Source organism: Formica exsecta, unplaced genomic scaffold, assembly GCF_003651465.1.
Source record: "Formica exsecta isolate Colony F162 unplaced genomic scaffold, ASM365146v1 scaffold272, whole genome shotgun sequence".
In the NCBI taxonomy this organism is placed as follows: Eukaryota; Metazoa; Arthropoda; class Insecta; order Hymenoptera; family Formicidae; genus Formica; species Formica exsecta.
In genome coordinates, this window is record NW_021849984.1 from 65247 (window position 1) to 88487 (window position 23241).

A 23241-nucleotide genomic window follows, 5' to 3' on the forward strand; every position below is an offset into this window, starting at 1 on the left:
CAACTATGATTTTCTTTCTTACTTCCTTCCGACATGTTTTTCTATCGGGAAACAAAGGCATTCCCCTTCCATTTATATATGTTCTAAGGTTACACGGCACCCTTAAAGTCCGTATCAGACTACGCATTGAAGATTGAGATTGAAGATCGAAGATTGAAATTTGACCAATCAGGACAAAGAAATTTTAATCCCTTTTGTCCTGATTAGTCAAATTTCAATCTTTAATCTTCAATCTTCAATTTTCAATGCATAGTCTGATACGGGCTTTAGGGCTTAAATCACCTATTGTGGACCGGCACTTACCGTGGATATCATGTACCCCGCAAGGTTACGCTCCGTCTATGTTTTCTTAAGTCTATGGAAGCAACCTTTTTCTTTTCTCATTTGGGTTAGCCTCATTTAGAATCGGTAAGATTGCTTTTCTTAATCCATTGTTATTTCTCAACATCGCAGTATACATTTAATATTTTCTTGCATATTGCATTTTTACAATCTATTCTGATTACGTCAATTAATGTAATTTTAGTATTTCTGATTTAGATTTTATTTAAATTATAGGTTAAAATGGGGCGCCGACCAGCGAGGTGGTATGTACAATAAGATTTTTAATTATTCTTGCTTTTAGCAGTTGTTTATGCAAAATTTGTAACATTTTGTTCATACTTTGGAATTTTTATATTCTTGTAAAAAGATATATACAAATATATTACTTTCCATATGTATATAGAATTTGTATATAGATCTTTCCCTGATTAAAATTTGCAATTACATTATATTGCATAATATTATAACATAATAAACACAATTTTGCTAAATACTGTTTAGCAAAATATTAAAGTTTTTAATAATATAACACATATTACAAATATTTGTTTTCAGTTATCGGTACTGTAAAAATAAACCGTACCCGAAATCCAGATTCTGTCGTGGTGTACCGGATCCAAAGATCCGTATTTTTGATCTTGGCAAGAAAAAAGCATCGGTGGAAGATTTTCCATTATGTGTGCATCTGGTGTCAGATGAATATGAACAGCTTAGTTCTGAAGCTTTGGAAGCCGGACGTATTTGTGCTAACAAATACATGGTGAAGAATGCTGGCAAAGATCAGTTCCATATTCGTATGAGACTCCATCCTTTCCATGTTATTCGTATTAATAAAATGTTATCATGTGCTGGAGCTGATAGGTATGTAACTGATATCGATTAAGAATTTTCATTTTTTTTAAATGTATCATTTTTTAAATTATTGATGCAAATTTGATTTACTTTATAGTTTGACATGTATTATTATTGATAAATTATCATAATCAGGGATAATGTTCTTTGTGTAGGCTTCAGACTGGAATGAGAGGAGCCTTTGGCAAGCCTCAGGGTACTGTAGCAAGAGTACACATTGGTCAACCGATTATGAGTGTGCGTTCTTCTGATCGCCATAAGGCGGCTGTCATTGAAGCTCTGCGACGTGCTAAATTTAAGTTCCCCGGGCGTCAAAAGATTTATGTATCGAAGAAATGGGGTTTTACGAAATACGATCGTTCCGAATACGAGGAGCTTAAAGTGGCAGGTTATCTTGCCCCAGATGGTTGCAATGTTAAATATCTACCTGAACATGGTCCACTTGAGGAATGGAAGAAGTTCAGGAAGGTACTTGCTGCTGCTTAAATAGGGATGGAACATTTTTGACATGGAATTGAATAAAACAATTGGAAAAAGCAAGTCAAATGTTTATTTATTAAACCTAAGAACAATTTGAGGATGTGTGGGTGACATTCAGAATTTCCCATGTTTATGAAAATTCAGGTTAGTGCTAAAATTCCTTTACTGCAGTTTAAAAAAAAAATTTTTTTTTTTTATTAAATTAAAAGTTTTATTTATATACAAATTGCAAAATGTGATTGAAAAAATAGTGTTGTAAACCAGAAACTAATGATTGTGAAAAAAAGGATAAAAACATATAGATTAAAAAAAAAGTTTCCTTTCAAACTATTTGGAGTACAGATTTAGCTTTGACAATCAATCTGATATGTATATATAAATAATCATCTATATATTATCTTAGAAGTTGGCCTATCAAAATGTGCTATCGTACTATTAGATAGTACTATCTAATATGCTATTTTAAATTAAATTTACATTTTATAAAATAAAAATCAAATAAAATTAAAGCATTTTTTCATTATCTAATATCAATTTGCATGTAAATTATTTTATTAACTGCATCTTATAAAAAAAGGATACTGTACTGTTTCTTTTTTACAAATACAGTCTTTGTAATTTCAAAGTATACATGTATAAGTATACATATTGCTTTAAAATCTAACAATTAAAGAGCATAAAATTCATAAGAAATACAATGTAATGCATTCTATGTTCTTACAATATATAATTAAATATACAAAATAATAATATCTATATTAAACTTCTATATAAGTTAATGACAATGTATTCATAATAGACTACGTTAAAAAGATTGTAAAAATGATTCAATATAGTTGCGGTAAATAGTTTAAAGCTTTGAATAAATAACTGATCTGCATTTTTTACATGAAAGATAAAACATTATATAGACAATATTTAACAAGAATGAATAATGTATACAAAAATATATCTTCTGCCAGTTTCTAATGCGAATGACAGGTAATGTCCGCGTCATTTTCATTTTCTGTATTTTGAATTTCGTCATCAATATCAATGTCGCATATTCTATGGGAATGTACATCTAAAGCTTCAGTACTTGTAGCTGCATCTAATAATGGCGACAATTTCTCTGCTTCGCTGTCTTCATCTTGTCCTTGTCCCTTACAAACATATAAATATATGTAAAACACAATTTTAATGTGTGTATGAGAGCTAAAAGATGTACATTAGTGCTGATTAATTTCAAATTTCCTTTTCCGTTTTTATATAAGATTATAATTTTAAAAGATGAATTCCTGAAGTGGATTTATCCAAACCAAAATTTGACATAACTGCTTGCAAAAAGTCGGCACTATGTGGGAAAAGCAATAATGACATTCAATACATTCAAGTATAGACTTAATTTGCTTTTTCTTAAAAGTGAATAAAAGTAGCGTACCTCATATAAAGAAACTGGCTGCTTCTCATTCACCAATCTCAATGTGTCGCGTGCTCTTAAACTAGATTTGTCGCGCGAATGTACTGATTTGGTTCGCGTAGCTGGAGATCTATTGTGCAGTTCCTTTTGAGAACCCGAGTGTTCATCTCTGGCTAATAATACAGACATTCGAAATTCGGGAGTTGGACAAGCAGTACCGCTGGATCTGGCTGACATATCTTCTTTAGCGGATATGTGTTTCGAGACCGGAGTACGTTCAGCAGTGCTGTAAGCGAGCATGTTTCTCAAGTGACTTGTTTATATCGAAAAAGAGTATAAATATAATTGATATTTACCGATTTAAAGTTTCCGCGGCTTGAATAGCACTTGCCGTATCTGTATCAGGTGTATCTGGAGATTCTGGCGCGATAATAGCAGTCCGTGGAATATAAGGTCCATTTAAAGCTTCTATTAGAGACACTGCTTCATAGCCTGATGGAATATTCTCACAGCTTCCCTAGAATAATGATCTCGAGATATATTATACAATTTTTAACGCCAATAACAAATAAAAAAAGAAACATGCTCGAATTAAATTACTGCATCAACTATCAAAAAATGTATTAGAGGTAATGATAGTAAAAAAAGGCGAATGTATTAATTATCTGAATATTCTCACCTCTGGCAATGGCGGATTTGATATAATTGTACCAATCGCTTTTTGAAGAGCTTTAATTTGTAAGAGTGCTCTAAATGGCGCGCGACATATCGGACAATTATTCGCTTGGTATCTCAAGGAATCGGCGCAAGAATTGCATAAACACAAATGTCTGCATGGTAAAATTAGCGTGTCGCGTACATCACTCATGCAAATAACACATTCGGATCCATTGTCTTCAGTGTCCTCATCGCTACCTTGTTGCTGTGTAAGAAAATACAAGAACAAATAATATTTGAATATTAGATGAATTTGTAAAAATTTTATGAGAATTGACACGAATTAAATTTTTCGGAATTTTATTTGAAACTAAATATTTTGAAGATGCATTTTTTTTTTCAAATATTGTATATATTCTCGTACCTTTGCATTCTCAGTATTTTTGTTTTCAATTCCATAAATCTCTTGTAGCAAATAACAGAGGCCATCTACATAGATTTTTTGTTTGAGCGCTTTTAGCACATATGTGCCATCAGAATGTTTTTCAACAACAGCTATGGTTGTGTGAGATTGTTTTGGATCATCTGATCCTTCTTCAGCTACACAATGTATAGCTATCGGAATAATCTATCAAATTCAAAAAATATATTATATTTTTATGTGGGAAAAAATATAAAAATTATTTTAAGGATATAAAATATATGTTATAAATACTTCTCTATCTGCATTGTACATCAGATCTTCTTCGGTATACAATGTTGGATCAAATATATGCGATGTTTGTGAAAATAATTGGTTTGCTCCTTTTTTATAATGATAAGTTTCAGAATTCATAGATGAATCTCGTGGAATGTACCTAGATGTAATAAAATATGTTACGAAAATATATTCTAATTTCCACATATTCAGCAATATCTCTTATATATAATATACATACGCAACTCCCTTTGTTGAAATCTCTTCTGTACAAAAATAATATATCGTTATTGCACATTTGACGTCACAGTCAAATATAAATTCAATATTGAAACGACTAGGTTTTTTGTCAATGTCTATATCTCCGTAATGCTTAACATTATGGTATTGCGAAGATGTCGATGTTTGATCCATATTACGAACCAGTCTTAAAGATTCCTTCCTTATGTTTACTAAACTCTTTAATGTCTTTGTAGGATCGCCTGCTTGTGGTGGAGGATATGGAAACTGCAACAAGAGACAAAATTATCTTTGTTGATATTAAGAATCAAGAACAAAAAAAAATATAACTATATAAATATGTATGTGTCCATATTTAAACAAATCATTCATATAAGAATTTTACTAATATATGTATAAAAAATAATTTTATATTGCACAATGTTCATACAGGAGTTGGTCGACTGCCTAAGAAATTTAAGTCTGCATTCTCTCCAAAGAGATATGCTTCAGGCTGAGGTGTGTCAAATCGTTCGCCGCCCATTATGAAATGACTACCAAAATAGGAACCTGCCAGAAATAATTTACAAATTATTATACAGCTCTAATAAAGTGGAACGCGTGTTTAGAAGTTTTTTTGTAAAAAAATATAATAATAAAATCGCAAAGTAAAATTTTCCATAATTATAAATTTAATACCAGTTCGTGGAGGATATTTATACGCATGATTCGAAGTGATATCAACTTCTTCGACGCCAGCATTCTGCCTGCTTGTCAACGACCCCATTTTGCAATTATTTATTGATAAATTGCAAATCTGCAGAAATATTTGTTTAGCAACAATTATTAAAAATGTGTAAATCTATAGTTAAACCACAGAGAACTGTCACAAACTTCTCGGCTGCGTTCCGTTTCACGCATTGAGCGCATAAATCGCATGGAAATCTATAGTTCACGTAACATATATTATAGATTTCCAGGCGATCTATGCGCTCAATGCGTGAAACGGAACGCAGCCCAGAAGTTTGTGACAGTTCTCTGTGGTTTAACTATAGATTTACACATTTTTAATAATTGTTGCTAAACAAATATTTCTGCAGATTTGCAATTTATCAATAAATAATTGCAAAATGGGGTCGTTGACAAGCAGGCAGAATGCTGGCGTCGAAGAAGTTGATATCACTTCGAATCATGCGTATAAATATCCTCCACGAACTGGTATTAAATTTATAATTATGGAAAATTTTACTTTGCGATTTTATTATTATATTTTTTTACAAAAAAACTTCTAAACACGCGTTCCACTTTATTAGAGCTGTATAATAATTTGTAAATTATTTCTGGCAGGTTCCTATTTTGGTAGTCATTTCATAATGGGCGGCGAACGATTTGACACACCTCAGCCTGAAGCATATCTCTTTGGAGAGAATGCAGACTTAAATTTCTTAGGCAGTCGACCAACTCCTGTATGAACATTGTGCAATATAAAATTATTTTTTTCTTCTTCTTTCTTGAATGGCACCTGCCCTCTATATGGTCGAGACGTAACCATTTACTGTAGTAATGGAGACGGTGGAAATGCCAGAGGATGTCTCTCTGAGGACAACGCAATTTACTGTTGACGATTTAGACATAGAGATACTGCCACTCATTTACGAGATCATTCGAAGGTATATATTATTAAAGGAGAGAGGAATTATTGTTTCAATACTGACACATTCGAGCACACAGTGCGAGCGAACAGTGCATAACCTCAAATTGACTAGAATTAAAATCTCTCTTTCCGCGATGTTGTCTTTATAAAAGATTTTTAAAGATGAGATTTCTTCTCCATCAAAATATCGAACATATATTTTAGTGTGTTTGTTATATTATTTATTTTGACTCGATTCGTGCATTAATATACAGGTATATTTTATTTACTGTAATATGTAAACAAATATATACGTGCACAATTAATTAAAATAATTAAGCACAAAACGCGTTATGACAACTGCGCAAGAGCTATAATTAAGTCATTGCTTCAAGAGAAAAAGGGCAAATGTATTTATATGTTATTTTGTAGTGGTTAGTTATTTATTCCATATTATATTTGTATCACATAAAGATCTGTATCGTTCATATATGTCCAGAAAAATATAAAATGACAATAAAAGTGTGTAAAATGATTAAAAATTGACAGATGGTTGTTTATAAAATGTTGGATCATTTGAGCAATATATTTTATTAATTATATTGATGAAAAAATGTTATGTAAATGTAGATCTACAAACGTTTTCTCTCTCTCTCTCTCTCTTTTTGTATTAATAATCTTGTTAATAACTCTTATGTATAAGAATAAAATATGAATTATTAATCAGATATGTTTGGATATATATTTCACATTATTTGTATATTGGCATAAGGTGATGCTATATAGTTACAATTTCTAGTGTAGAAAAAGATCCGCATGACACTACGCAAAAAGCAAAAGAGTCACAAGATACCAGCCACAAAATCCTAGAATTACAGAAGAAATTAGACTCTGCAAGATCGCAAGTAAGAGTTAAATCTCTGTGCATATATATGCAAATATATCTTACATAATCAGAATTCTTTGTATAATATTATCATTATATTTTACAGATTAAGAGATTACCTGGAATAGAATATAGTAAAGAAGAACAATTACAAAAACTCGAGACTTTACGCAAGCAACTGAGACTGAAGCGTGAACTTTTATTAAAGTATCGTAATACGTGTACATTTGAAATACCAAAAATATAAATGTGCACATTTTTTCGCAAGCATATAGGAAAGCAATCTTATATCTTTCAAAAATGCGTTTTTTAAGAGCTCTGTTTCATTATTTCTTAAATAATGAAAATTTAATTAATAAATTGGCAGAATCCAAACCAATTAGACAAAGTGCACAATTTGTAGTGTATATACTAATTAGGACAGGTATGATTCACGGAACCCGCCGCACTATTTCTAGTCCGCGAGACTTTGTTAAACAGTTGCGAGATATTGCACAGCAATTAAAGCAACAACTAGAAGAAAAAAAAAATGAATTTAAGAAAAATCCACCTAAATAATATGTAGATTATACGATTTATTCGTACTTTTGCAAAACCTTATATATGTGTTTCCTATATTAAATTTTGTATATAGCGAGAATTATTCAAAAGCGAGAAATATTCATTATTATAGAGGAGAATGAAACTTGTAACAATGTGAGATTCTCTGCATAATAAAACAAAATTTTCGTTTTTTTTATTTTTATTGAAATTGAATCACAATATTTTAGCAATGTGTTAAGTTGATGACAAATAAGTGCTCAATTATTTTGTAGGAATTATGTTTGAATGCACAGAAGAAATGTGTTTTTCTTCTGTATTCTGAAGCATGTAAATGATTTATTAAGAAATAAATATATGTCTGATACAATGATAAATTTTCTTTTTAGCATTTGGGTAGTTACTATTTATTGTATGTGTATGCAAAGTAATGTACAGTAGATGATATATATCAATAGTATTTAGCGATTACATCTATCGTGCTGATAATGCCTAACCTGAACACTAACAATAACAAATATATATAAATTTATATGTGTACGATCACATTTCAGAAATCATTGTAAAAAAGAATTAAAACAGCTATTATACATACTTAAAGTAACATAATATATCAGATATTATATACTGGTTAGCAATTTACAAAATGAAGATAGAGAAAGTAAATATATAGAATCAAATATAAAATTATGAACACTATGGAGACTGCAGCGGTTTGAAATAAAGCCGAATGAATAGAAAAAAATAAAATTATAATTTTTAAGCACTATCTCGGCTAAATTTTAAATTGCGATTTCCTTCTTTCAATCTTTCATATCTGTTTTGAAGCAATTGAGATATTTTCGTCAAAAATCATGAAAGTTGAAAGGAAAGGTTTTCAAAATTTAATTAACATATCGGACGTCAACGCTTTCTCCTGTCAATCTTACTGTCATAATGAACAATCCTTATATTAAGGCAAACTTACGTGACTAACTTGTACATTAGCTGACCGTATTTGCCGAAAGATTTAGGGAGCCAATTATGAAATTGTCAATAAATTTTATTCGTTTTTTTTTTCAAATATTTATCGAATATTATTATATTTTTACATTAAAAAAGCTTTGTATTTTCGACGAATTTGTTGAAAAATTTTGATTTCTTAGCCTCAGAAAAAAAAATTACACGATCAATTCCTGTTATGCGAATCAAGAAAGATTGCATTCGGTATTAAAACCAATAGGTTAAATTTTCGATGTTATAAATTAATTGTTTTTAAAGCAGATCGGAATTTGAGTCTGCTGAAATTAGATCGATTAAAATTTTCTAATTGGATCCTCTTGGACGCAAATCATCGACACGGTCATGCCAATGGCATTTTCTTTATCTTACGCTTTGGCACATAATTCACGTTGCACAATATCGACTGCGTATTTATCCGAAGACGAAAATACTTGTACGTACTACTTATTAGTAATGTGTATCGTGTAATATATGATATAGGTATAAATGTGTACAAACGCTATTTCTTACAAAAGCTCTTTAATGGTATGCATGAGCTTGAAGAAAGTAATGCTTAAGTAATGCGTTTCTAGAAAAAATAGATACAAATTCTAAATTTACCATATTATCTCTTATGAAGAAACATGAAGAACTATCATTCTTAAGAATGATAGACACTGTGACAGAAAAATATACAATGAGATACCATCTTACGATATTGAAGAAAATAAATTCATAAACGACAGAATGTTTTATAAGAATAATCCTATATATTAATAAAAATTAACTTTCTATTAATACTATTATTTCAAATAGTAATGTAAGTGCTTGTAATCGGATATTTTTGTAATGGGATATTAGGATTAATGATTTGTACATGGTGGAAATGCTTAGGAAATAAGATTCATATAGTACTAGGATTATCGAGAATTATTCTATCTTAAAGGATTAAATATCGCTACTTTTTCACGAAGCCTTTCACGAGTCAATTAAGTCTCGTCGAATGCTCGTGTCTCCTTAAATTTAATAATACTGATGCAGGTATTCGATGTTTATCTTCTACATTCCGCTATTTTACATCGTTTTTGTCTTTATAAAAGTACAGAGAGAGCCTAAAGAGCGATTACTTATCGAGTATGAAGTCTCACTCATTTTAAGTATTACGAGATCATCTTGCGCTAATCTCTAATTAATTATTCATTTACAGTGAAAAGGTATATAATAGCCGCATAAGGATGACATTTAGAAAGGATATCAACGTATGCTTTAGCTGACCGTGTTTCTCGCAGTTAACGTTCCATTCAATTTTTTTTTACATTCACGTCTTTCTGATCTTAATAAAAATATATTGAGAATTCGCTGTATATTTGTAGGTAATAAATAATTACTTTAGGTAATAAATAATTACTTTTTTTTTAACAAAAATCTTTGCCATTAGAAGTTTCAATTATTATCAAATATTTATCGAATATTATTATATTTTTACATTAAAAAAGCTTTGTATTTTCGACGAATTTGTTGAAAAATTTTGATTTCTTAGCCTCAGAAAAAAAAATTACACGATCAATTCCTGTTATGCGAATCAAGAAAGATTGCATTCGGTATTAAAACCAATAGGTTAAATTTTCGATGTTATAAATTAATTGTTTTTAAAGCAGATCGGAATTTGAGTCTGCTGAAATTAGATCGATTAAAATTTTCTAATTGGATCCTCTTGGACGCAAATCATCGACACGGTCATGCCAATGGCATTTTCTTTATCTTACGCTTTGGCACATAATTCACGTTGCACAATATCGACTGCGTATTTATCCGAAGACGAAAATACTTGTACGTACTACTTATTAGTAATGTGTATCGTGTAATATATGATATAGGTATAAATGTGTACAAACGCTATTTCTTACAAAAGCTCTTTAATGGTATGCATGAGCTTGAAGAAAGTAATGCTTAAGTAATGCGTTTCTAGAAAAAATAGATACAAATTCTAAATTTACCATATTATCTCTTATGAAGAAACATGAAGAACTATCATTCTTAAGAATGATAGACACTGTGACAGAAAAATATACAATGAGATACCATCTTACGATATTGAAGAAAATAAATTCATAAACGACAGAATGTTTTATAAGAATAATCCTATATATTAATAAAAATTAACTTTCTATTAATACTATTATTTCAAATAGTAATGTAAGTGCTTGTAATCGGATATTTTTGTAATGGGATATTAGGATTAATGATTTGTACATGGTGGAAATGCTTAGGAAATAAGATTCATATAGTACTAGGATTATCGAGAATTATTCTATCTTAAAGGATTAAATATCGCTACTTTTTCACGAAGCCTTTCACGAGTCAATTAAGTCTCGTCGAATGCTCGTGTCTCCTTAAATTTAATAATACTGATGCAGGTATTCGATGTTTATCTTCTACATTCCGCTATTTTACATCGTTTTTGTCTTTATAAAAGTACAGAGAGAGCCTAAAGAGCGATTACTTATCGAGTATGAAGTCTCACTCATTTTAAGTATTACGAGATCATCTTGCGCTAATCTCTAATTAATTATTCATTTACAGTGAAAAGGTATATAATAGCCGCATAAGGATGACATTTAGAAAGGATATCAACGTATGCTTTAGCTGACCGTGTTTCTCGCAGTTAACGTTCCATTCAATTTTTTTTTACATTCACGTCTTTCTGATCTTAATAAAAATATATTGAGAATTCGCTGTATATTTGTAGGTAATAAATAATTACTTTAGGTAATAAATAATTACTTTTTTTTTAACAAAAATCTTTGCCATTAGAAGTTTCAATTATTATTTAACACTATGTATTTTTTATCTGCAACAATCTCATAAATTATTATCTCCGAAATTAATAGAAATGACATAATAGTAAACAAAGATCTATTAATATACATATAAATTTATATTTTATATACTTATTTTTTCCAGAGCAATGATATCTTTATTATTATTTATGCGAAATAGATTTTTTTTGAATACGAAAGTGCATTTCTATTTACAATCAAATAATCGTCTCTAAATATCATTCGTATTTATTCTTCCTAGATACCAGTATTGAGCTCAAGGAAAACGGAACTGTCGTTTTCCAGCTAACATCGATTAATCGTAAATATACATGTAGTTTGCATTTGTGTAATTAGTTGTACAATAATACTACAGAGCTAACGAGATATCGCGTTGGTGGAAAAATATCGTACCTTCTTGTCGATATATAATAAATTTGCATGTGACATTCTTTGGACGTTCCATTTTATCAACGATTTAAGCTCCGTTTTTTTTTTCGCTCGGAGCTTATGACGTTGTTCTTTTTACGATTACGTTTATCAGAGATCGTGCTTCTTCTCCTTCTTTTCTAATTAGACTAAAGGGACAGTATAAACACGTATAGGTATATGCAACTTTCATATGGATATTATACTCACAATCAGCGTCATAACTATGTCTTATCATATAAATTTCTTCTAGTATGACGCCGAGTGTATAAAGGTAAAGGTGAGAAAAATGAAAATATCTAATTTGCATCGCGCATTAAATTCATGAAATGCGCTGAGGTTTATAAATGTTTAAATTGATGAAACGTTGAGAATAAATTTGCCGAAATAACATGACGATTTATAATGGTAGAATTTCTCATTGATCAAAATGCTTATGAACTATATGTAATACTTGATGTTAAAATATTATTTTATTCTATTTTTCTCGTCTTTAACATGATAATTTAAAATATCTAAGTGGTGTCTATATTTAAGAAGTAGGTGATGCCTATCTTTAAGAAATTATTATTTTATTACTAATAATTAATTGGGACTTATTATTAGAGATTTAAAGTTATAAATGCGTACGGAATCCTTTTTGTTTGTCACACACACACACACACACAAGCGCGCGCGCGCGCGCGCAAGGTATATGTGTGTGTGTGTGTATGTGTACAAAAACATTTATCATCTATTCATAACGAATTAGTCGAGCCTCTCGCTTTCTTAATAAAACAAGATCGTCTGCTTTAGTTTTTATCCTATCTATTCAAATGGAATATTGCGAAGTTGGAGATTTTCTATAATTTGTACAAAATTGCTTACATTGTCTATAAATTATTGGTTCCGTTATATAATTATGTCAGTCTGAAGATTTGGTATGTGTAAGAGTGGATCTCTCCTGAGAACTCTACATATAAAACACTACATTTCTCATTAATATACAAATGCTAATGTACAAATCGATCAAGAAAATATTGAAAAAATTAAATATTAATAATGAAAGAACATGACTGTTTTTAAAAAAGAAACAAGTTTAGTTTAATATTATAATATAATGTACACACAAACGCGCTATGAAAAACTTAAATAAGCGAAAATAAATTCAAAAGAAAATTTATTTTCAATCTTACGAACTTATAATGAATTTCTCATAATTCGTTGTAATTTATCTAATTGTTGCAAAGAATGTTTAATGTTCGCTGTTTCGAAATTATTCAGAAGAAGCAAGTAGATAAAAGTTGTATATACGATAATATTACAGTTTTTCTATTTTGAAGTTATGTATATTGACAGTGTGACTATATAGTGTAATTTAATTTTTACAGTGCAGTTCGAACTATCGACTGATTAGCTCCATCAAATACTATTGCATCATTAAATTGACAGTGTGATTATATATATAGTATAATACGAATATACAGTATACAAGGAGTAATGATACTTGTAAAGTAACTTACTATAAAACTATGATACCTCCTTCATCTATTTGATCTATCACTCATGATAACACGATGAACAGACCGAGAAGGTTCGTGAGATTTTTATAATGATGATTGTATCGTTCTAATCGAGAAATGTAATAAAACATAATATAGCAACGATAGAGCCCATAACATATGAATTGACACAAGTATATGAGCATAGAACACAAGTGTTTTGCAAGATTTTTTAATAAAACATTTAATATAAATTCTGTCATAATATGATGTGCTTAGCATTTGATTGAGAGATGATTATATTATGTATATGTTTTTATGTTTTAAATTTGTATGTGATAATCTTTTCTATAGAATTTAGCAAACAGCAAATAAAATCGCATAACGATTGAGCGTGTCGAGAAGATGACAGGGCGGGTTTTATGATTGTCCTTTGTGCTCTCCGAAGAGAAAGAGAGAGTATTTTGTGTTATAAAAAGAATAAGAACGTATCAGTAGAATATCGAGCGAAAAAACTCCGGCAAATTATGATTTTTTTTTTAGATATATTCTGGGACTTATTAATTATTGACTTTACTAACGATTATTTTAAGATAATGTTCAAGAATAGAGAGGATTTTTGGATGTCTGTGGTGTTGAAATCTGAACTGAGTGAAACTAATATATAGATTGATGCAAAAAAAGTTCATCTTATATAAGTAAAATATTGATAAAATTACATGTGCAGTTTTAGCATAATTCGTATTAGTTAAAATAATCATTGTATTGCTTTCTTTAATATATTTTTTTAATTTAAAAATAATATATATTTTTTATAATTAATAAATACATTTTTGGATAAAGTTCCGAATAGGTGAACCCTCCGATTTTTTTAAAACTATACTATTTTTTGTATTTTTTAACGCTGATTACAAATATGATAATGAAAATTTGCGACAAGGTCATTTTCAAGGTCAAAACTCAAAAAAGCGTGGAAACAGTGGGTTCCGCCCTTCTGCGGGGGGCTCCACTACCGAAAAACTAGACAAATAGGTTTGCGTGGAACTTCGCTCTGCGTGGAAAGTTGCAAACCCATGTGGAACCTGGCTTCGCGTGAAAAAGTGTATGCGTGGAAACAGTGGGTTCCGCCCTTCTGCGGGGGGCTCCACTACCGAAAAACTAGACAAATAGGTTTGCGTGGAACTTCGCTCTGCGTGGAAAGTTGCAAACCCATGTGGAACCTGGCTTCGCGTGAAAAAGTGTATGCGTGGAAACAGTGGGTTCCGCCCCCCTGCGGGGGGCTCCACTACCGAAAAACTAGACAAATAGGTTTGCGTGGAACCTCGCTCTACGTGGAAAGTTGTAAACCCATGTGGAATCGTATATGTACTGCAAAGTACATGCTTAGATGGGAGAACAGATATAAGATTTAGATTCCATCGTTTTTGTTGAAAACTATCGTACGGTAAAAATTAATAGGACATAAAATGTTTTTCTCTGTAAGATCTAAAATTGTTATGGGTTTTTCATGATTTTCACTATGAAAATGAGAGATGCACCAATTTTCATTATGATATTCGTAATCAGTGCATCAAAATACGTAAGAATACTGAGTTTCAAAAAAATCAGAGGTGAGCACTTTTCGGAACTTCACCCGCCGTTTTTAGTCTTTAACCTCGATTTTCTCGAAAACTTTCAGTTTTACGCAAAAAATGTATAGAACATAAATGATGTATTTTTACAAGAACTACAACTTTTATTTGACACATTTTTTTCTTACATCAATATTTATCGAAATAATATTTAAAAAGTTATGTTTTTTTCAGTTTTTTTGTGTTTTGACCTTGAAAATGACCTTGTCGCAAATTTTCATTATCATATTCGTAATCAGCGTTCAAAAATTACAAAAAATAGTGTAGTTTCAAAAAATCGGAGGGTTCACCTATTCGGAACTCCACCCACATTTTTTAATCTCTTATTCATGAAAAAAAATTCTTATTCTTAACTTTATTATATTTTTTAACTAAACTGTAGAGAAGATTTGACAGAAAAACGACAAAATTTTTGCATCAACCAAGCGTGTTAGTTTCAATTTTTGCGTTTTAGATGGAATTTGAAAATTTCGCTCTTGGGATGAAAAATCCTACGTTACGTTTCCACCTTAGAACCTGCTGACAGCTTCGTCATCGGTGACAAAGTAGTTGGAGCTTTTAGCGGTTGAATTGTACATACTGTAAGTAGGACTGCAGACGATCATGCTGCTCGTGTTGCCGAGTTCGGTTTCATTCGTTACCGATGAATGCCTGCCGATGGTGGACAGTCTCTTGTCCTTTTTCGCCAGTGTCATACGACAATCCTCTGGTCTCAATGGCATCGACGGATAATTGGGCTGTCTGGCGAGCGTCGTCAGCGTTCGGTCGCCTGTGTCATTGAAACTGCGCAAACGTTTGAGAGCAAGATCGGAGAGAGTGTTCAACGGTTGAACTTTTTAGAACAGATACCGAATCAATTATAAATATTATTATTGTCTATTTTATTTTTTATTAATGTATATTAAGGCATACTCGATATATTTTTACTATGCCTGATATGTATTTCGTTTATAATATGCGTAGACATATAGATTCTCGAAAATTTTATAGAATAATGTAGTAAATTTCAAGAAGAAAATATTTTAATTTCTACTACGGTGGAAATAGTTTTGCTTTTTTTTTTTAAATTGTAACATGAAGGTATATAAAATAGATTCAGAAAAAAAATAGAATAAAATAATACATCAAAAAAGAAAGATTTATATTTGTAACGTTCTGCAAAAAGACATATTATACTTTGCCTTTTTTCATAGATACCTGTGATGTCGCACGATGCCTCTTTTTATCTTGCAATGCTCGTTCCCGCCCTGCCCCTCGGACGCGGTTCCGTGGGTTTTGCACGCTTCTATCCCCATCGACGGTACGGGGGATAGGGAACCTGGACCATACGAACCGCTGCTTTGTCTCCTATCCAGAATGTTGACTAATTCCACGGACGGTGTCGGCGAGAATGCGCCCTGACATGTGACACAAAATGCCGTCTTATGGGAGAGTTAAGTATGCGAAGATGTGGAAAAAATCTATTTAAATACACATATGCCAAAGTTCGCCAAGATCTTCTAGATTTCGTGGGTTCTTTGAGGATCCATCGATCTTTTATCGATGATCGTGCCATTGATAAGTAATTAAACATATAATACAAAAATTCGTTACATTTAATTAAACAATTTATGCAAGTAGCTAATAATAAATAATCTTTCTGGATTTATGGCTAAAAATTTTATATATTTTTTTTACGATTGTTTTAACTGCGGAAGTTAATCTTTCCAGAAAAATTCTTTTACAAAAATCACATGAAATCATAAATGTTTTTAAAGTATGTGTGCATATTGTATTGGGGGTAATATATATATAATCTTCAGGCAGTTCAAGCAGAAACCATAATAAAAAAATAAATTAACAAAAGTAATTGATCAACGAATAAGATTAAGAATCAGGGGAGAAAAGAAAAATTATATATTGGGAAAAATTTATTTGATTATACATGCTGAAGGGAAAGTAGGTTTACCAGGATTAGGATTTTCCGAGGATATCATAGTCCTCGTCGTCTTTTATTTTGATAAATCAATAAAGATGCCATTCATAAATAACTAAACATATAAATATATAATAAAACAAATGCATAGAAATTCACATAAAAATTTAATTCACAAAAAAATAACTAAAGATACAAAACAAAATGCACGCAAAATTAGGTGAAGAGAAGCTCGTTCCTTCACAAGGGCGACGATACGTGAGAATCGTCTCTCACCTGCAGCGACGGTCTTCGTAATGTACCGCCTTCCATACCGACTAGTTTTACACCCTTAACACTCTTTTTCGGACCAACGCTCGCGGGCACACTCTCCTGAGCATTGAGACTATACTCCACGTTGCTTTTATCAACGATGTTGACCCTGTCATTGTTATCTCGCGGCTTTTCGCTGCTCGGCCCGAGCTCGCAGCCCACCTTGGCATAGGACGGGGCGCACGGGGCGATGCTCGGTGTCGCCGGAATGCCGGACCTGGCCGCAAGTTTCTCACCCCAAGGATCTGACCTCGGTACGCATCACTCTGAACAGACGCGTACTGACTCGCCGTACCGGGGATGCGTGCCGGCGTCATGCAATTCCGTAAATTCTGCAGATTCTGTAGATTGTGGTTTGCTCTCTGCACGACCGAGATGCCAACACTCTTCGTCCTCGACGACTCGACGTGATCACCGCGACCGGTCGTTGTGTTGCCATCGACACAATCGGTCATCGTGTCCTCCGCGTGGTGACACGTGGTTCTGTCATCGTCGTAAACGCCCGTGCCATCGCACGAGTCTATACCCGACGTTGATTTCTGGAAATGATTTCGATGTATTATCACTGACACCTTGATGGTTACTTTATGCGATTCGCGTAAAAATTACCGAAGATGAATCCATGAGGGCGGCTCCAGAGCTGCTTTGCACGACGCCAGACGGTTCCTTGGACTTTCCGGGCGAATAAATGCTCAACACGTCGCAACATTCTGGAAAATAACCCTTGCCGAGTAGGTTTCTTGTGAGAAAGCTGGTGAAGAGTTGAGTGAAGAGGGCGATTATCATGACAGCGGTGCGAAAGGGAAATTTCTGGGTACGCGTCCTTGCATCGTAGAATGGATATTCAATCAGCGGATATATGCTGAGTCCTTTTTCACCGCCTGAAAATGATCTTTTACGTTCAAGTAATTATATCTAAATCTAACACATAGATGTGCAGCAGATATTTAAGGGGTGCATTAAGAAGATCGAGTGTGAAAAGAAACATTGAAGAAAAAAGAACTTTATCTATATTCCTTAATTGTATCGTCTGAAGAAAATTCGCCGAGAACGAAGGCTTGTTACTAACCAGCGAGACGCAGAACAATAGCGATAAAGTATCCTGCCAGACAGCCGTAAGTATCCACGAGAGAAGGCCAATGAATAACGGCTAATAATTGCGGGAACAAGACGACGTAAACGAGATCGGAGCACAAATACCTTGGAATAAATAAGATATACTTTTATATATCGATTGTATTATACTTATTCGTGCGCGAACAGCCCTATAAAGCTACATAAAAAAAAATTGAGATAATAATGAAACCAAATGCCACAAAACATAGAAAAATGAAATTAATGACTGAAAAAAATCTCGTATGCAACAAATATCATTGTCTAGAAATTATTCTTGCAGCTGTATCTTTTTTCAAGTTTTCAAGATACGATGCAAATAATTACAAAAACTCTGTCGCAAATATTGTAGATAAAAGATAGATTTAGAACATTATTTTTATACTCACGAGAGATAATAAACACTGCTGACCATGAGAGCAACGAGAGTGGACAACACAGAGACCGCGATTACGGAAATTCTCAAGACCCAGTTCAACTCACGCTCGGATGCCTATCACGAAAAGAAGGTTTCGATAACGCCTATTATACTATCTATTAAGCAATGATAATTATACTTACTTTTGGTCGTATAGTGAGTTTATAGACGTTTCTGGTGAACATGGAACTACTGGCGAGTATACTAGAATCTGCTGAAGACATCACTGCCGCCGAGATCGCGCCGAGACCTTAAAATATTAATTAGTAAAGATATGATAAGTTCTTAAATATTCTCCTTCTAATTAAAAAAAAAAAAAAGAAAATTTTTTTTGAAATTTACCAACGAAGGAAATCCATTGAGGTGTGAGATATCGCAGAACCATCGGCATAGCGGCGTTTCCATCGTCCGTTGAGAACGTCCTATTGTATCCTGGAACTATGGACCAGTCGGTGGCACGAGCAACTACCCCGATTATGGCCGATGGCACCGCGAGTATCAGGCAACCAAACATCGAGGCTATTGATAGAGTTGTTGCAACGGAAGTGCTCTTAATACTTAGGATTCGTTGAAAATAACCCTGAAGAGAGAGAGAAAGAAAGAGAGAGAGAGAGAAAGAAAAAGAACTTTGTGTTGTCATGCATCGCACATTTATGATGAATCTAAAACATATGTTAATAGCTTGAATTAAACTTGTTGTGGTCTTGAATTATATAATTTTTCATAAATAATGATAAAATATTTTTTTAATTATTTGTACGATAATTCTTGTTCTTCAAATAACACGATGTATACTTTTCGCCTAGACCGTTCGAACTAAATTTATTTAAATTCTTATTCTTTATAGACGTGCTCTGGGTATTTTTCTGACGTCTGATTTGGACTTGAATGTCACGTTGAAAAGTTAAATCACCTGCCAAGGTATACCGCCGAAAATTAGAAGCAACATGCCGTCCACCCATTCGCCCAGGTCCTCGCTCTTTATCTGTCCCAACCAGTCTCGCAGAGTCAGATTATTTTCAAATGATACCGCGGGATGTAATATGGCGAAGGGCGTTGCTATAACTAAACCCAGCAGAATGCACAACAGTTGCAGCGCGTCTGTGCACGCCACGGAATACAACCCGCCGAAGACTGTATATCTGAAAAAACAACATGCCTTTTATTTCATTTGCAACTCTGACTATTGGAAAACAATAAGATTATCCTTTTCCAATTTTCAGCATTCGAATAAGATGGTGATTCTTCTTAATATCGAAATATTTACAAGCACATTTTTCTCTCTTTAACTTATCGCACCTACTCATTTCGAGATTTAAAAATATCTTGTTGAAATTAAATAAAGCTTGCAAGCTTTATAAATATAGTAGCAGTCAAATTTTGAATATAAAGTAAAGAACTTGAATATTGGAATTGATTTGTATTCGCGAATATTGAATATTGCATTTAATTATTATTCTTACACGGCCGCTAAGAGTGCTGATGCGCAAACGCTGATATTCGGATCAACGCCGGCGACGACGGCCAACGAGCTCCCCAGTGCTCTCAGGACGGCGCCGCACCAGAATAAATCGCCACATAGCGCCGGAAGGAAGAGCAAGCCGCCGACACCTGCACCATATCGTTCTTGAAAGGGATCTAGCATCGTCACGTACTCGGCCTTCCTCATCGGGCGCACAAAGAGTATGGCACCTGTATGTATATGTCATTGATTTTATTAATTGGAACAAAAGACAAAATCGGCGATCCTGTCTCTCTCTTTAACTATTTTTTGTAAATATTTTAAAATATAGCGCACATATTCTACGTACCAAAAATCAAACTGAGACTGTATCCGATAGGAACTTGACACCAGGCCAGACCCTTCGTAAACATCGCCTCGGCAGTCCCGTTGACGAAAGCTCCTCCAACCCATGTCGCTGCGCAAGTGAAAATACATATACATACATACATATACATATACATACATACATATACATATAATACATACATACATACATACATATATATATATATAACACATATTAAAGAAAAAGTTGATCTGTTTTTGCTCAACAAAAACTATTGTAATAATGAAGCTTTTTATGTGCAATATCTATTTGTCACAACAAAAAATATGCTAGTTTTTTTTCTCTATGTGGAATATCTCTCCTATCTTGTTTATATCACGAGAGATAAGAATAATGAAAAAGAGGCCAGTTAACGTTACGTTTTTTTATATTACAAGTCTCGGAGTATTCATTACGATAACGAAAGCAGCAAAGAGGCATTCAGTATAAATAAGAAAGCCGAATAACAGAATTGGAAATTAAATGACAAAAATATAAAATGCGAAAATAGGTCAAAAGTAAGTGAAATACAAGAAATCAGAAATCTATTTTGCAAAATCTCATATTCTTTTTCTTTAGAATTACAAAATTGATTTAAAAATAATAAAGCCCAAAGTGGGAGCAAAGAGTGTGGAGCAAATCAATATTAAATAAGACAACGCTTTCTTTTACGTGATGTTACAGTGCAACAAACTTGACACATGTCGATATTAAAGAGAAAATAAACTCTAAATACACGAGTGCTTTCTGCGCGATAATTTCGTAAAATATGAGGGAAAATGTAACAAATTTGGAAAGAGAAATGTGTCACGAACGTGGCAACTTCATCGTAAATTATCGGTTTCATAGTGAGTTCAATGCCCGCAAAGAGACTGGTATCTGTATCGCAGAAAATTTTTTAATTGATTCTCGAAGAATTAATTTATATATCTTTGAAACTTTTTTTCTTTTTATATATTGAAGTATACAAAGTGCCACAGAAAAGTATATGCGACTTTGAGATTATATTGAGGATTAAAAAATGAGAAAAGGGAAAAGGTTTCGATAAATGTGTATAAGAAAATTTTCTACATTATACATGAAATTAAAAATAATTAATTTTTGCATTCATATATCTTCATTGATGTAACTGCGTAGACATTTAAAGTAAATATATAATATATATAGATACAAATAAATAATATATAGATTTTTATATCCATATATAATTTTGAATTGATTTTTTATTTAAATAATATTTTAATTTCTGTAATTTAATTATATGCCAAAAATAAAAAAAGATACAAAATAATGATGTAATCTAATAATATTCTCGTTAAATTGAAAAATCGTTTTTGAATTGGAGAATTTGTAGATGATATTTATAATTTTTCAGCATGTGTGTGCTGTATTAATATTCGTATATATGTAACATAGATTGATCCTTGACCTCGTTGATAACCTTTTGAAGCATATATCGAAAGCAGGAAATTCGTAATGCGGATAACAAGGTCGCATTAGTTCTAATCAAGATCACGTATTATGCAAATAGAAAGTTCTTCTAATACTGTAATAAATTTCAGTTATATAAATAATGAAAAAATATTTTGCTGAAAATAGTTTTGTGATAAATCTAATGTCTTACAATCTAGATCGCACAAAAGATCATGTAAATAATTATTACGAGTTATTTGGAATGAGAAAGAAAAAAACAAATTCGCAAAATATGTGGCAGATCTTCGAGTATAATTACCAATGAGAGTGAAAACACCGAGTAGAGGGCCAAGGCGACGATTCGCCAACATCATATCATCCTGGCCCTGCGTGGCCTTTTTCCTCTTGAACGCGGCGGCCCATATGCCAACACCCAACACTGCGATGTAAAATACAATCACGCCGATTATGCCTGTTACGTACACCCCCATCCTCTTTGTGGTCCGCTTCTGTATATGGACCCTGCAACTGAATGATTGGTAGTAAAAGCAAATGTGATAATAGCCAATGTCGCTGACATGTCTATAACAGAGGTCTCAAACTCGATATGTTAGCGGGTTAAATAATAATAAAAAAAGTAGGAGAAGGTGGCTACCTCCTTTTTCTGTGATTCTAATAGTAAGAAGTAAATCTTTAAATTTATATATGCCGTGCATATTCGTGAATAATTTATTTTGTTAGCTTCTTCGAGCTATTCGATTATCATAAAAGGTTCTTGTCTCTCGTTAAAATTTTTAGGCAGGTTTTTATACCAGTTTACTTATTAAAAATTGCTACTGTATTTGTTTATTGCTGAATTTTTTTATTTCTTCTACAATAGCTTTCTCTTCACAAACAATTTTATTAAAGGAATGTTTAAAATGTCTTTGATAATTGGTCATAACACGTAACAACGGGCGTAACAACAACACCAGAGCACTGTAATGGTTAACAACCGGATGTACATTGTTAAGATATTTTTTAGATGCGATTATATATATATATATATATATATATATATATATATATATATATATATATATATATATATATATATATATATATATATATATATATATATATATATATATATATATATATATATATATATATATATATATATATATATATATATATATATATATATATATATATATATATATATATATATATA

At 32.1% G+C, this 23241-nt stretch overlaps 4 protein-coding genes across 4 annotated transcripts in view; 2 read left to right on the forward strand and 2 right to left on the reverse strand.

Moving 5' to 3' along the window:
* The first annotated feature begins 289 nt into the window (after positions 1-289).
* On the forward strand, positions 290-1716 carry LOC115237079 (60S ribosomal protein L10). Its single transcript, XM_029809910.1, has 4 exons — positions 290-408; positions 559-587; positions 880-1185; positions 1332-1716. Exons 2-4 carry the CDS (start codon positions 565-567, stop codon positions 1660-1662), a joined length of 660 nt encoding a protein of 219 aa, XP_029665770.1. The 5' UTR covers positions 290-408; positions 559-564; the 3' UTR covers positions 1663-1716.
* Positions 1717-2186: 470 nt separating this feature from the next.
* Positions 2187-5558, reverse strand: LOC115237078 (E3 ubiquitin ligase Rnf157). Its single transcript, XM_029809909.1, has 9 exons — positions 5328-5558; positions 5080-5198; positions 4651-4916; positions 4428-4569; positions 4137-4340; positions 3735-3977; positions 3412-3572; positions 3077-3341; positions 2187-2798 (listed from the first exon to the last, which is right to left on the reverse strand). The coding sequence occupies exons 1-9, from the start codon at positions 5413-5415 to the stop codon at positions 2622-2624; spliced, it is 1665 nt and encodes a 554-aa protein (XP_029665769.1). The 5' UTR covers positions 5416-5558; the 3' UTR covers positions 2187-2621.
* Positions 5559-6140: 582 nt separating this feature from the next.
* On the forward strand, positions 6141-8064 carry LOC115237080 (mediator of RNA polymerase II transcription subunit 9). Its single transcript, XM_029809911.1, has 3 exons — positions 6141-6298; positions 7061-7166; positions 7254-8064. Exons 1-3 carry the CDS (start codon positions 6192-6194, stop codon positions 7392-7394), a joined length of 354 nt encoding a protein of 117 aa, XP_029665771.1. The 5' UTR covers positions 6141-6191; the 3' UTR covers positions 7395-8064.
* A 7274-nt stretch (positions 8065-15338) lies between these two features.
* LOC115237100 (high-affinity choline transporter 1-like) overlaps positions 15339-23241 on the reverse strand; it is a 13031-nt gene continuing 5128 nt past the window's right edge. The window contains 13 exon segments of the mRNA XM_029809952.1: positions 15339-15811; positions 16226-16425; positions 17220-17476; positions 17479-17794; positions 17865-18136; positions 18325-18455; positions 18758-18861; positions 18930-19036; positions 19129-19366; positions 19700-19928; positions 20250-20478; positions 20598-20705; positions 22348-22556. Of these exon segments, the coding sequence (XP_029665812.1) occupies positions 15538-15811; positions 16226-16425; positions 17220-17476; positions 17479-17794; positions 17865-18136; positions 18325-18455; positions 18758-18861; positions 18930-19036; positions 19129-19366; positions 19700-19928; positions 20250-20478; positions 20598-20705; positions 22348-22519 (2637 nt within the window). The 5' untranslated portion in view covers positions 22520-22556 and the 3' untranslated portion in view covers positions 15339-15537.

What these genes read in the sequence shown, in the direction of transcription:
- LOC115237079 (XM_029809910.1), top strand. Translation starts at nt 565, where the DNA reads ATGGGGCGCCGACCAGCGAGGTG. An exon ending in GGGCGCCGACCAGCGAGGTG is followed by an intron (nt 588 to 879) that starts GTATGTACAATA and finishes ATTTGTTTTCAG; the next exon opens with TTATCGGTACTGTAAAAATA. An exon ending in TCATGTGCTGGAGCTGATAG is followed by an intron (nt 1,186 to 1,331) that starts GTATGTAACTGA and finishes TTCTTTGTGTAG; the next exon opens with GCTTCAGACTGGAATGAGAG.
- LOC115237078 (XM_029809909.1), bottom strand. Translation starts at nt 5,415, where the DNA reads ATGGGGTCGTTGACAAGCAGGCAGAATGCTGGCGTCGAAGAAGTTGAT. An exon ending in AAAATACTGAGAATGCAAAG is followed by an intron (nt 3,978 to 4,136) that starts GTACGAGAATAT and finishes TTTCTTACACAG; the next exon opens with CAACAAGGTAGCGATGAGGA. An exon ending in CAAATCCGCCATTGCCAGAG is followed by an intron (nt 3,573 to 3,734) that starts GTGAGAATATTC and finishes TCATTATTCTAG; the next exon opens with GGAAGCTGTGAGAATATTCC.
- LOC115237080 (XM_029809911.1), top strand. Translation starts at nt 6,192, where the DNA reads ATGGAGACGGTGGAAATGCCAGAGGATGTCTCTCTGAGGACAACGCAA. An exon ending in ATTTACGAGATCATTCGAAG is followed by an intron (nt 6,299 to 7,060) that starts GTATATATTATT and finishes TACAATTTCTAG; the next exon opens with TGTAGAAAAAGATCCGCATG. An exon ending in TAGACTCTGCAAGATCGCAA is followed by an intron (nt 7,167 to 7,253) that starts GTAAGAGTTAAA and finishes TATATTTTACAG; the next exon opens with ATTAAGAGATTACCTGGAAT.